At 49.7% G+C, this 14,076-nt stretch overlaps 2 protein-coding genes across 2 annotated transcripts; one reads left to right on the top strand and one right to left on the bottom strand.

Moving 5' to 3' along the window:
• Window positions 1-15: 15 nt before the first annotated feature.
• Window positions 16-4,223, bottom strand: dhrs4 (dehydrogenase/reductase (SDR family) member 4). The gene is made up of 9 exons (XM_030088499.1): window positions 4,024-4,223; window positions 3,649-3,764; window positions 2,455-2,632; window positions 1,752-1,853; window positions 1,587-1,657; window positions 1,461-1,512; window positions 941-1,075; window positions 805-860; window positions 16-570 (listed from the first exon to the last, which is right to left on the bottom strand). The coding sequence occupies exons 2-9, from the start codon at window positions 3,759-3,761 to the stop codon at window positions 456-458; spliced, it is 822 nt and encodes a 273-aa protein (XP_029944359.1). The 5' UTR covers window positions 3,762-3,764; window positions 4,024-4,223; the 3' UTR covers window positions 16-455.
• Window positions 4,224-4,512: 289 nt separating this feature from the next.
• On the top strand, window positions 4,513-13,935 carry efs (embryonal Fyn-associated substrate). The gene is made up of 8 exons (XM_030088474.1): window positions 4,513-4,640; window positions 5,046-5,157; window positions 6,943-8,130; window positions 8,559-8,684; window positions 10,265-11,158; window positions 11,399-11,464; window positions 12,351-12,608; window positions 12,703-13,935. The coding sequence occupies exons 2-8, from the start codon at window positions 5,146-5,148 to the stop codon at window positions 12,886-12,888; spliced, it is 2,730 nt and encodes a 909-aa protein (XP_029944334.1). The 5' UTR covers window positions 4,513-4,640; window positions 5,046-5,145; the 3' UTR covers window positions 12,889-13,935.
• The last annotated feature ends 141 nt before the right edge of the window (window positions 13,936-14,076 follow it).

Here is a 14,076-nt window from a genome sequence, read left to right as displayed (position 1 = left end):
ACGTTTTATTTTTGTATCATGCAACTTTTTATTTGTGAATGAAGGCTTGACCGTACATGGAATATCTGTTAATAAAGTTTTGGATATGACAGTCAACTCCTCTTCATTCTTTCAATGCCGTCAGTTGGACAAATCAGTTAAACAGCTCTGATCTTGAGTTGCAGTAGATTTACAGTCCATTTATAGCTTTAATATTTCTAAAAACATTTTTGAACACTTTTCTGGTACTTGTCCTGCATGAAAATATTTGAGAATTTACTCGTGCCTGCATCAGAAATCAAGCTTTTTCCATATAAAATATAATTTTGTGTTATCAGTTGGAACTTAGCTGCTGTGTTTGGATTGATCAATCATTCTTTTGTATTAACTTTATTGCAGCACTTCAGAGGTATATTATGAAAGTAATCAAAATGTCATCAAAAATTAGTGCAGTTCAGCTTTGAGTGGCGGCAGCTTCACAGCCGACAGCTCATCCCGCCGGTCGCCGTGATGGTCTCTCCGGTGATGTAGGATGCCTCGTCGGAGCAAAGGAACGCGATCACTCCTCCAATTTCCTCTGGCTGTCCGATTCTGAAATACAAAAAAACCTGCATTCACGCTGTCTTCTGACCACAAGGAGCTGACTATTAATACCCGTGGTGTCCCACACGGTTTGGTAATGGGGCCCCTATTGTTTATTTGTATGCACGGTATCACAATATCTACATGAATATAAGATAAAAGTAAAATAATGTTATACACGTTCTATTGCTCCTAGGTTCTCTAATGTTTTCATTCATAAAAAAACAATGTAAGAAGTGTCACCTTTTAATGCACAGCTGCTTTTTGAACTCGTCCATGATGTCTTCGTTTTGCCACAGCTGGAACAAGACAAGCCCACGGTGAGAGATTACCACACAAAAAACCCCATCTTTTGCTCAGGGCAGGCTGGCGTCCTCACCGCCTCACTGAAGCGAGTCTTGATGATTCCGGGAGCCACGCAGTTCACCCTGATGTTACTCTGAGCCAGCTCGGGGGCCAGGGCCCGGGTCAGGCCCAGCAAGGCCGTCTTACTGACGCTGTAAGGTCCTAACGCCTGCAGGGAAACACACACATTTACAGCTGCAGTACAATGAAACAAAAACTGCAACTGCATGTAAGTTCATGTAAAACTGGACCACTAAAATACACAGTGCGGAACTTTGACAGCCAGCTAAGCTATGTAGCAGATTGTGTGCACTGGAGGTGTCAACATGGCCCATTGGCCAAAACCGACTCACTACAGGGTCTGTTCCAACCTGTGTGGATGGACCATTAAAAGAGGGAATTTACTTAAGTTTTATCTGAGAATACCTGTCATCTGTCCAGAGGAGATAGCTACCTAAAACTTTATAGCGTGAGTTTGCAAAAACGTGTACATAAAGGCAGCTATGACTACTTTCACCTAAGAAATTACTTGATAGATTCAGATTCTGGCTTACCGGCATCGGTTGGTATCCTCCCACAGACGACACAAATATCACGTTTCCCCCTCTGAGAGAGAAACGGCGATTATTTAAACATCAAGTCTTTTTTTTTTTTTTTGTCAGATTTGTGCCGTTTCTCACCCTCTTTTCTCCATGTGAGGCACCACCAGCTTGGTCAGCAGGAAGGAACATTTCACATTCACAGCCAGAATCTGTGGAGAAATCAAACTGTCTTCTCCAAAACTGCTCATTTTCGTCAGGCTTGAAGAGATTCTGATGGGGAAATAAATCATTTCTCGTTTGTACCTTGTCCCAAACTTCCTCTGTGGAGTCCAACATGTTTCCGAAGAAAGGGTTGACCGCCGCGTTGGACACCAGGATGTCGATGCCTCCATACTTGTCCAGAGTCTGATCCAGAACACACAGTCACAACATTAAACTCCACACGGACCACAGATCATTGTCTTTTTCAGGTACCTTTTACAAAAGCTAATATATTGAAGTTAGAAAAAGTCTCGCTGTATGATTGATCTCTACTTTTCCTTTATGGTATTGCTTTGATGCCAAAGCAGTTTCCCTAGGAAAAAGGTTCCTGGCTTTCACTGTAGCAGCTTGTTACAATTAGCAGTTTAGTCCCGGGTCTCATTGTTCAGACATTTACCAGCTTAGAATGAAAAATCCTCAAACTCAAGAGCAGAACACTGAAAAAAACCCAACCCCGAGTCAGAGATGAGGAGTTAAAAGAATAACTGGAGCTGGTAATGACTCTACCATACGTGAATCATTGAGCAGGCACGGTTTCCATGGAAGAAGTCCTCTCACGAAACCGCAGAAGTTTTCCAGTGAGCACCTCAGTGCTCCAAAAATGCTACTGGAAAATATTTGCGGGTTGGTGAAAATAAGAAGAAATCCTTTGCGGGAGCACGCAGGCATGTTTCCTGGATATGTTTTAATGAAAGTACGACTGTTCCTCTGAAGGTTTTGCACCACTTTCTCTGGTCATACTTACCATTTGCACCAGCTTTTCCCTGTCCTCTCCCTTGCCCACGTTACAAGTGGTTCCGATCACTTGGATGCTCTGGCTCTGCAGCAGAGACACCGCTCGGTCCACGTTGGCCTGCCGCCGGCTGCTCACGACCACGTGAGCCCCCCGTTTACCCAGAGCCTGAGCTGCAGCCAGACCGATCCTGAGGGGAGAGGAGGAAGAAAAGAGGCGCTCAGCTCACAATGCACTGGATTTAGAGGGAGCTTTTAGAATCAGAGAGGTCACATCCAAGTCTGGAGTTCCTCAAAGCTCCATCCTGGGCCCACTTTCTATTTGACAATGACATGTTTGAACTGGCTCAGATTTCATTCATATTTTCTTTCTAATTCATTCACCTTTCTTTGCATTAATTCAACTTTCGCAGTGATTTTTGCTCTACATCGGGGATGCCAGGCACATTTGCGGCACACAGTACATGTAGCTGTTGCATTATGCATGTTTGTACAAAGTCACAGCATTCATGGCAGTATCACCTACATCTCAGCTCAGGTCTCAGCATTGTGGCGGCCCACAGGCCTCATGTTTGACACCCCTGCTCTCCGTGTTTACTAATGTGAAGCACTTTGAATTGCTCTGTTGCTGCAATGTGGTACACAAACACAAAAAAATATATCCATGAACAGATTGGAGGAGTTATTACACCTCACGCCTGGTGGGCTTGGATGCTTTTGGGGAGGGAGAGGTTTTAAAGAGTTGGCATCTCCTTTCAGGGGGCAGCAGGGAAAACAGGTGATGTCCCAACAGGGGGTCTTTTAAAATACAATAAATATAGTTTGAATGCATTCTTCACCGAAGCACATATTCACGGCTCAGTGATGCACTACAAGTACAAAAGCAGCTCTTTGAAGGACAGTCTTCATGTTTGAAAAAACATGCATAATGCAGCTATTCGATAGTTTTTTGGGACATTGCACTGTATTTTGCACCAGAAAATTAGCTTTATGTTGAGATTGTAGTCATTTTACAGTGGTAACTGTTCAGTTTTACGAAACTATAGACATTTTTATTACATGCGCTGTGCTGTAATAAAGAAAATCTAATGTAATCAAATGTAAAGGTTAATATTGCGCAATGTTACTTAGTTAACCCATGCAAGTCAGTGTCACATCCACAGTGATCTTTGTGTGTTTTATTTTTTCCAAATGAAGTTCTCCTTACCCATCTGTGGAGGCAGTGACGATGGCTACCTTTCCAGTGAGACTGCTTTGTGACATGCTTCTTTGGCCAGCCACAGGTTGAGTCCTCAGACACCTGAAAACAGTTCTGAACATTACCTGTGGACAGAGGGAATGATTACACACGGGAAAACATTGGAAGTGGGGTAAAGGTCATGTGGGTTAAAGTGTGGTTTTCAAAAAAAGTCAAATGAAGAAGAAGAAGAAAGAAGAAGAAAGTTCAAACTTATTAAACACTTTGAACCACGAGTGACAACAGTGGTTTTATACTTGATGATGAAAAAGACAGAACTTCTGCAACCTATAACTGCAATGCAATAAATGCAATATGCAACGGCGGTAAGGAGCATGAACTCACCTTGTTGTTTATCCAAAATTAAACTCGTAGTTGCACAGAGGAATCAAGAAAAGGCTCAAAGTTTATGTCCTGAACCTTTGACAATATTGGCTCACGAGAGTGTGAAGACAGTTTTCTTCCTGGTTGCAATCTCGTCAAAATAAAAATATCAAGTTAAATCATTGCTTTCCTTTGTCTCTTTTTCCACCCAGTTACTGTCGTAGCAATAAATGCATTCTCAAAAAATAATAAATAAGTATTGGATGTTACACAAAAACGTCAAAAAATTATTTTTTCTATTCAGTTTTCCAGATTAACAATAAAATTTGGTCGTTCCTGAACGCAACGCAAGGGGGGACCAGCCAATCAGAGACAGCGTGTGATAGGAGCTGCGTCGAACTGCACGATCTTAATATATGCTGGATGAGTCTAAGCGGACGTGGAAGTTATGCTAGTTGCGCTTGTAGATCTGCGTAGCGGCCGGCCCTCGGAGGAGGCGGGGTGTGGATTCTGTTGTCATCGGAGATGATTGAACGCCGATGGCCAGCCACAGATTTTCTGAAAAGAAGAAGTGATTTTTACTCATCACAGACTGGAAGTTTATCAGCGATATGAAGAGGGAGAAAAAAACGGACCAGGTATTCATCTTCATCAGGGCGGAGTTTGGAAACGAGAAGTGTGTTTTTCTGCCGGTTTTCATCCGGCGTTTGCTTTTGTTGTTTTGAGCTAAGCTAGTGTAATAAGTAGGCCGCGGCGGCGGTTCTCACTTTAATAATGCACCATTTGGTGGGAATGAAGCGTGGATAACACGCTCGGCAGGGAGAAAAAAAAATTACCACGCTACAAACGGTGGCGTTTGATAGCGAGTGAGGCGAGATTATTTATTTAACGACCTAAACTAGGCTGCCGTGGACGCTCCTCCTGGGCGTGGAAAGCTCAGACAGGTGTAGCCGCGGTTACCTTTCATTTCACGTGTGAGCCTGGAAGGAGTCACACCTGCCTCGAGCCCGCAGACGAGTTGTGATTTTTTTTTTCCCCTTTAGGATACCAATGAAGATGCTCCCACATCGTGAGATGTGTCCTGCTCAGCTCTCCATGGACCCCTGAGTTTCTCAGAGACAACACCAGATCCGCACGGCAGCGATGTCGGTCTCAGTGAGTGTGCACGTTTCTCTGGCTTCTCCGGCATGCTCTGCGACGATCGGGTCGATCCAGGGCCGTGGTGTTAATGCTCCAAGAATGTGCACAGAAATGGGGGAAAAAAAACTGCTCGAACATCATAGAGTGACTGTATGTTTATTTCTTTCCATGTGGAGTGAGTCATCTTTATGTAAATAAGTCATTATACTGTAGCACAGTAACACTCAATAATGTATGGGCAGCCCTCAGGGAGAATAAAGCCCATTTGTAGCCCTGAAATGTGGGAGACTTCGCCTAGTTTTATGCCTGCGTGCTGTTTTCACAGTCTTGATGTGTAGATTAATAAACAGCTCTTAGCAAATACCCCCTATAAAGAGATAAAACCATGCTTCTTTCTTTGCATTCAATCAGCTTAATCAATGCAACTGTAAATCAAAAGGAAAAAGGACTGTAACATTGCTTGAAAAATACTTGATTACAGGGAAAAAACATACTCCTAAAAGTACCAATTTACAGCTTAAATACTCTAATTTGAGTGATTGTGATTAATTGCATCTGCCTCAGGTTGTAATAGTATTCGCCCACAAGCGAAGCTCAACTGGGAAGTTCTTTTAACCAACTTCCCTTTTAACCATTTAGTTACATTGTCAATAGAAGTAATTCAATTAACTTGACCTGATCTACCTAATCTACCTTTAAAGTGTTAAAAAGACACTTTATTAACCACTTATGGTGTGAAACGTTTCTTAAAAATGCTGCGTACTGCACTGAAGCGTGAGTAAAATTCCCAGATTGGAGGAAATTGTGTTTGTATTAAGTAGCCGGTAATAAAATGAGATCATCCTCACTTGTTTTTTTCCACAACAGCTCATTTTACCTCATTCCCCACTGCCTCCATTACTGTCCCAGGAGGTCCCACATGGCTCGGAGAGGCCGAGCCGTCCCTGGGGGGTTGGAGTAGAAAATGAAAGGGGGGTGAAGGGGGTCTGTGGCTTTAAGGTCTGCAATTAAACCCTAAACAGCAAAGGGACAGATGTGCCTCTCATCCCCTCCCCCCCTCACTCTTATCCTGCTCATTAGCATCCAGCTCTTGTGTCCATTCGATCATTGATCCCTCCTCCTCCTCCTCCTCAATCCTGACACAGCTGTGATTTTTTTTTTTCTTTTTTGTCCCTTTTAGGTCCCTTTTTTTACATGACGTCATTTTCAAGCAAAAATGGAACATTTTCATTGGGTTTCTTGACCGACTCTGTCTCCGTGTAAACGGAGGAAAATCCAACTTTTCTGAAACGCTGCTGTGCCTGTGCGCCACAGCAAGCAGTCCTTCTGCACATTCATGAATAGATGGACACTAATAGCGTTTTCCTCCAGAGTGTAATGACTCCCAGTCTGTATTCTCCTGGGAGTTGGTAGTGTCAGAAATGACAGTCATCATAATTACAATCCAGCTTGCTCATCCATGCGATTGTCTGTGAAGTCGCGTCACGTTCCAGATTTTGTTTTGTTTGTTTTTTTCCCCCCCTTGCGCTAATCCCCCTGCTCTCACTCCTGCCTCCCATGCGGACAATTTACGAGACGGTCCTTATTCACTCCTCATTCAACAGCTCGGCACAATCAGCCTCTTGACGACTGGCTCCATCAATGTGCTCGTTTGTTTGCAGATGTGAGGAACAAGTGAGGCTGTTGATTAAAACCCACTTCCCCATTTTTGCCGTTTTGGATGTGAATGAAGGATCGGAGTTGATTTCTTTTCTACCCTCCCGCTCACTTCTTCTTCTGCTTCTTCTTCTCCTCCTGCAGACGGTTTTGGCGAAGGCGCTGTACGACAACACGGCGGAGAGCCCGGAGGAGCTGGCCTTCCGGAAAGGCGACATCTTGATGGTTCTGGAGCAGGAGCAGAACGGCGGGCCGGGCTGGTGGCTCTGCTCGCTGCACGGCCGGCAGGGCATCGCCCCCGCCAACCGCCTGCGCCTCCTCCAGACGGCCCCGCCCCCCGGCTCGGACTCGGTCTACCTCTCCCCCGGCCCGCCGCTCGCCCGCACCGCGGACGACGTGGACGGAGTGTACCGCTCTCCGCCGGCGGCCGGGGAGGGGCGGGGGGGAGGAGGAGGAGGAGCGGCTGCCAGAACCGGGGAGCTCCGCAGGGTGGAGGGCGGGCGGCCTCGCTCGCACTCCAGCTCCGGCACCCGGCCCCGGCCCGACTGGGACATCGGGGTGGTGGGCCGGCCTCGCTCGCCCTCCCTGAGGGGGCGGGGCACGGACATGACGGGATCGCTTTATCAAAGCCCGGCCAGCCCCCTCCCTGCGGCGGCTCCTCCGGGGAGGAAGCCGGGCGGCCCGGCGGCCCCGGAGTCCGTCTACCTGGCCCCCAGCGGGGTGCCCAGGGCGGCCGACGAGCCGGAGGACACTACATATCTCGTTCCTAGAGAAACACTAACGGCGGCGTACTCGGACGACTGTTACCTGGTGCCCAAAGGGACGCCGCTCGCCAGCGAGGAAGTTTACCAGTCCCCCACCGGAGGTGCTATGACCTGTAACGGGCCTCCCGTGACCCCACAATCCAAGGACACGCCGGGAGCGAGCCTCCACCGGGCGCCCGCCACAGTCCTGGCCCACCACCACCCCTCTCAGGCGTCCCCCCGCCCCATGCTGAAGGGAGTCCCCCCGAACGCCGCCGCCACCGCCCGGGGCAAACCCGGCCTGGCCTGCCACCGCGGCTCCCCCCTGCTGATCAGGGCGGGCCAGGCCAGGGCGCCGGGATCCCCCAACTTTGCCCGGAAGCCCCCTCCGCCCGCGCCGCCGGTCAGATCCGTCACCAGGAAGGACGGCGAGACCAAGCCCACCGCTCAGGTGCCGCCCTCGGGCCCGCAGCAGGACGAGGACAAGCAGGGGCCCGAAGTCCGGCCCAGTAACGGCCTGGAGAAGAGCCGCAACGCGTACAACAAGCTGGGAGAGAAGCAGGATCCCTCCGACCAGCTCAACGAACAGGTCCGTCATGCCTGCACTTAAAAAACCGTTCTGCTGTCAAATGGAATATTCAAACATTTTGAAGAATTCTAATTGTAATGATTATGCCCTCTAGTTGAAAAAATAACCTTGATTTGATGAGATATTCCGATATTTTGAGATACTTTGTTACAATAATTAGAAAAAAAATCTTAATCTTCAAGATTTATTTCTATAAAATGTATAAAATCCTTTTCTATTCAGCTGTTGAAACTTGTTTGAGTTGTTTAATCTCTCCCATGAAATGTAAAACTGAATGTGTGCCATTTATGTTCCATTCGGAATAAAACTGCAGGTTTTTATTTCTTGAAAACGGCTCCCCAGCTGTTTTGGAACAGCGGGTTGTAATCTGACGTTTCCTCGCGTGTCTGTCGGTCGTAATGTGGCGTTTCGATGCGTTTCCCCGGCAGGTGTACGACACCCCTCCCAGTGGCAGGTGGCAGCATCCCGTCCCATCTGTTGCGGGCGGCGGCAGCGACGACGGCATCTACGACACCCCGCGCAGCGTCCCCCCCGCAGCCGACTGCGAGGCCGAGGTAAACGTGAACGCCGAGCCTCAAACACACGCTTTCATGAGTGTTTTTTTACATTTTATTCCTGCCAAGTCAGTAGATCTGACTGAGATTTGCGTGTGTTTGAGTGCAGTTTGGAGGATTTCCTCCTTCAGGAGAATGTGTGAGCGGGCCTCTCTCTCACCCACATGTGATGTGGATCGTCTTTCAGTCCGCCCTCGGTTTCGCCTCCGAGCGCCACATGGCTCGGAGGGATCCGGGGACCGTGAGAAAGCGGCGCGTCGGCTTCGTGTCGACACAAGCGAAAGCGCCGGGCGAGCGAGAGATGACGATCAGATCCCCCGCTGCCACTTCTTCCCACATTCCCCCCCCCGCTGGAAGGCGAGGCCACACCTGTCTCCGTCTGCAGCCGGAGCCTGTCTATCCGGTCCAAATGCCGCTGCTATTTTTCTCTCTGGTCACGCCCATCTGTCCGGGCCGCGGCAAGGACATACCACCACCTCCCTGCCCCCCACGGTGCTCTTTCCTTTTTCATGTTACTTGAAAATGTGTGCCAGCTGTTGGGAGTGTTTCCTCCCCCCCACCCTGCAGGGACTGGATGTGGGCTGCACACTCACTGATCCAACACTTTGATGTAAATGGGTAAAAATATGCTTCGCCCACTGGTGGTCAGCAGCTCTGCTGCAGCTAATTGCAGGTCTGATTTGGCTTTTCTGGCTCTGATCTTTGATTCTGGACTGCCGTGTCCAACTTGGTGAGCAAATACCCGCTAAATGTAGACAGGAGGAGCCCCGATTGATCAGATACTGCTGTACTGGTGTACAGGTGTGTTGGTGTTACTGTAGTGTGTAGTTTTTGATATTTGATACAATTTGAGCATATTGATTGCAGCCCCAGTTCAGATATTTGGGAAAAGTATTGAAGTGTAATAGAGAGTATTGCTGTAAGTGTAGCTGCAGCCTGGTTTATCAGTCATAAGGTTTCTTATATTGATAACCTCGCACCTAATTCTTTATCTAGAACAGTTTGCAATCGAGTTATTAAGCATTATGAATGATCAACTTATACTGTGATGCAGCCGCCACTTTTAATCCTTTACGAACTGTGTTATAAGTTCTAGGACTAGACTTCGATGCAAAGGGAAAACCAATTATTGGGTCAAATCCCAGTTGCAGCAGGAAAGGCATGTAAGTTTAAAAACCAGCTGAATCTTTGGACCAAGTTACTGGGGAGAAAAAAAAAAAAAATCACAGAATGGACTATCGTCAGTCTGTTATGTGAATTATCCAGATCAGCACTGATCAGTTCTGCTTCTCTAGGTGGAGAATGACTTTCACCAGTTTGCTGAGCGGTTGCCAGAAGTGCCTGCAGCAAATTCACAATGTTATGACAGTTTGGTAACAGCAGATTGCTAAACCACAATGTGTGGAAACCTTTAACCATTTTATACATCATTGAAATCAAAGGATTTAATCTGTTTGAGGAGCAGTTTATCAGTTTTGGCAGTCAGCATGTTGATATGATTCTTTGTGCAGCTCTACCCGACACTGAAGATAAGGCGGGCTGACACACTGACCTGGTCCATGTCGTCTCTGTCCTCGCAGGTCTATGACGTCCCAACAATCACTCTGAACATGTCCACGGCGGACGTTCAGCCCGATGAAGCCGATGATGAAGTGTACAGCGTCCCCACGCTGCCCGGCCTGCCTCTGGGCCCCGGGGAGAACGGCGGTGAGGACGGCGCGCTGCTCGCCGTGCTGGACAAGCGAGCCAGCGGCGGCGACAAGCGAGACTCCTCTGAGCCCGACTGCGGCATCTACGACATGCCGGCCCTGACCATGGAGATCCTCCCCCACTCGTCCTCGTCCTCCTCCACCTCCACCCGCCGCCTCTCCGTCTCCAGCAACGGCTCGGGCGACGTGCAGTGGCGGGCGTCGCTGTCCGGCCTGGTGCACTCGGTGCTGAGCGCCGCCGCCACGCTGACGTCCCGGGACCTGGCCGCCTCCCTGGCCGAGATCCTGTCCTCGTGGAAGGCCAGCCACTCGGCGGAGCCGCCGCCGCCGCTGCAGCAGGCCTGGGCGCGCCTCTCGGACCTCCTCCCGGCGCTGTCCGCCGCCGGGAGCGCCCCTCCGTCCGAGGGCCTCCTGTCGCTGGTGCAGCGCTCCCTGGAGGAGAGCGCCCTCCTGCTGCAGGCGCAGGGCCGGCCCCGCCTGCCCTCCCAGGAGTCCCTGTCGCGGCGGCCGCTGCCCGCGCTCCCGGTGCCCGACGGGAAGCCGTCCGGGATGGGCTCCCGGAAAGGGAGCTGGATCCAGGAGAGGCCGCTGCCGCCCACCCCCCAGCCCGCCTTCACGCTGCCCCCCACCCCGTCCACCGTCACGCTCACGGTGGGCCCCGTCGACGGAGAAGAGGACCCCAGCAACGAGTACACCGGGATCGGGTTGACCCCGGTCCCGGCCCCGCCGCCCAGCGGGGACAGCGTGGGATACGTCAAACTGCAGGTCGGTTTACCAACGATCTCCTCAACTAGCAAGACAAGCAGCGAGAGAAACTCTGAAACAGTTGACTTTTCAATGCGTGTGTGCTGCAAAGCTGACCCGCCATGACGCACCAGCCAGAGATTCCTCCTTTCATTTCCTGTCTCTCTGAGCAGGATTCTGATCTTCATTGTTGTTGTTTTTTTCCTGTCTCTGGTCTGTTCATGTTGACTTTATGTGTTTGTTTATGTCTTCGCATGCCAGGGTAAACCGGAGCCGCCTCCTGACGTCCTGGCTGAGAACGGACAAACCATCACTGCCGACACAAGGGTGAGTTCAAACCTCCGCATACAAACCAGGATCATAAGAACTGTTTAGTTTCATCAATGAGGCCTATATAGTGGAGTTCGAAGTGAGGTCATTGCGAAATGGCGATTTTAGATGAGATTTGTGCACACCGTGACTCACTAATCCGACCGGCAGCAGCTGTCGGCCTCCCGATGCGTCCTCTTGTACCTGCCGTGTTTACACGACCTTGCAAAGCTTCACTCTGGAAGCCGTGTTTTTCTGGCTCGCCATCGCGGAGCTCGACACGTAACCGCACACGACGCTCACCCCCGACCGGCCGCTGCCACTGCGTCAGCCTGAGCTCACGTCTTTACTTTTGCTCGGCCTCAGCCTTCCCTTCTTGTTTGGCTTCTTTGTTTTGACTCCGAGCCGCAACAAGAGGCGGCTTGTGGATCGCAACAGTCTGGGCTCACATCGGCGGGAGGCTGCCGGACAGTGAATGAGAGACGAGCCCAGTCACTGGGCGTACTGTATGGACTCGCTCCAGAATTTAAAGTTTGCTTTCAGCCTTGCATTACAAAATATTGTTTTTTTTTTCTTCATTTTTTCCTAAACTCGTACAGTGAGGTGTTTAAATATCAGAACCAAAAGGCTTTGATCCGAGGTTTTTGCAGAGAAGAGGAGAAAGAAGTTGACGGGTGTCCCGTCGGATCACTCTCATCCTCTTTCCAGCCCGTTTGATCCTTTAAATCCGTGCTTGGCGACCTCGGCCGCAGGTGGCACAGTTGGCAGGCTTCAAAACTTCGTCATTAGCACACCGGCAGAGGATTTCTCTGGCGCTTTTATCAGATTAGATCTGCCTCCGTCTTTTGTTTGTTGAGTTGAAGACGCTTATCCATGTCTAAAAACGTGGCTTCTGCCCCCCCAGCTGACCCCGTCCCCTCCCCTGCCGGGGACCCTCTCCCTGGAGGACTCGGAGCTGCTGTCCTTCTACTCGTCTCAGAGCCTGGCCCACCTCTCCTGCCTGGCGGACGCCATCGACGTGCTGTTCAGCAGCGTGCAGGGCAACCAGCCGCCCCGCGTCTTCGTGGCGAGGGGCAAGAGCCTCATCGTGACGGCCCACAAGCTGGTGTTCATCGGCGACACGCTGTCGCGCCTCCTGACCTCGGCGGACCTGCGGTCCAAAGTACGCAGAGAAATCCACGCCATTGACTTTTTCAGTTCGTTACTTTAACAAAAAGTTGATTTTCTTCATCTTTTTTTTTTTGTTTTTTTTCCAGATCACCACCTCGGGCGGGCGGGTCTGCCAGGCCTTGAAGGCAGTTGTCGTGGCAACGAAGGGCGCCGCGCAGAACTACCCGTCGGTGTCGGCCTCGCAGGAGATGGTGGACCGCGTGGCCGAGCTGTCGCAGCAGGCGGCCGGCTTCTCCACGCTGCTGCAGCGCCTGGCGGAGATCTCCTCCTGATACCCCACGCCACAGACTCCACACCACACGTCTGCTCTCTCCTCTCGAAATGCCTTATTTGTCGTTGGACTCTTTCCGTTGGCCTGAGATCCTGCGGTCCGGCTGCAGCTGCTCCTCAGCTGCTCGGTTCTTTCCTCTCCTCCAAGTGTGTGTTGGTGTGCCTTTTGTTTATATACTGACTCCCGTGCTTTGAAGCCAGGCACGCTTGTTTTAAGTGTTAACTTATTGAATATTTGAAGCCCCCTCCGTGGTTTGAGTTGTCTGCGTGGACTGTTTATTTTGGAAGCTTTGCTTTAATGCGCTCGCCATCGTTTCTTTCATATGATAGCCATTTTCCCTTCCTTCCTCTATTTATTCAGCCATTCCCCCCCTCCCTCGTTCCAAAAATAGCACAGAAAGAGGCCTTACATCCTGGTGTCGGCCTGATTTTTGGCCTTTTTGTCTTTCCCATTCAGAAAGCTGATGAAGCAGCACGCCGAGAAGCGAAGCGCTCGGCTTCCGGCCTCCGTGGGTGTGTGGCGTGTTTGTGTCGTGCCCATTTCTACCTACAGTCGTCGTTCACTTTGCATTTCTGCAGTCTTGTGAAGTCTCGTGGAAGAAGAAGAAAAAAAACAATCAAAGTCCCTCGTAACGGAGAGCGTAATAAAAACACGCTCTATGGACCGTTGGATTGGGACGCTGCCTCATCCTGTTCGTTCTCACAGTCATGTGTTTTCCTGGCAAAGGATAAGAAACCTGTTCACCGGGTTCACCTGTCTGCACTCGTCCTGTTGTGACCTGCATTGTTAACTTTTCTGATCCTCACATCCCACGGATGACAAAAAATACCCGTCATCTGCTTTCACTCTGACCTGCTGTGACAGTTTCTCAAGCAGAAGATGCTTCTAAATTTCATTTTAGAGCATAGCAGTGTAAAAATGTGAAGATCAACACATCAATAGATGACAATTGTGCTTCTTTTCAGACTATGACCACTCGGCCCTTAAAAAAAAAAAAGCATCTTTTTATACTAAAATTGGGCACATTTTCATTCAAAATCCATTAAAATACAAATCCCCCTGCTGTATCGTGGATCAGTCCTCTTGCACAGACCTGATTGTGAAGCACAGTGAAGCCAGCATGCTGTTTATCATATCAACACCACGCGTCTGTATTGTGTAAGCACAGGCCGGGCGTCGTCCAACAGGG

Source organism: Salarias fasciatus, chromosome 3, assembly GCF_902148845.1.
Source record: "Salarias fasciatus chromosome 3, fSalaFa1.1, whole genome shotgun sequence".
Classification (NCBI taxonomy): Eukaryota; Metazoa; Chordata; class Actinopteri; order Blenniiformes; family Blenniidae; genus Salarias; species Salarias fasciatus.
The sequence above is the reverse complement of the archived record's forward strand: the minus strand, read 5'-3'. Positions and strand labels throughout refer to the sequence as shown.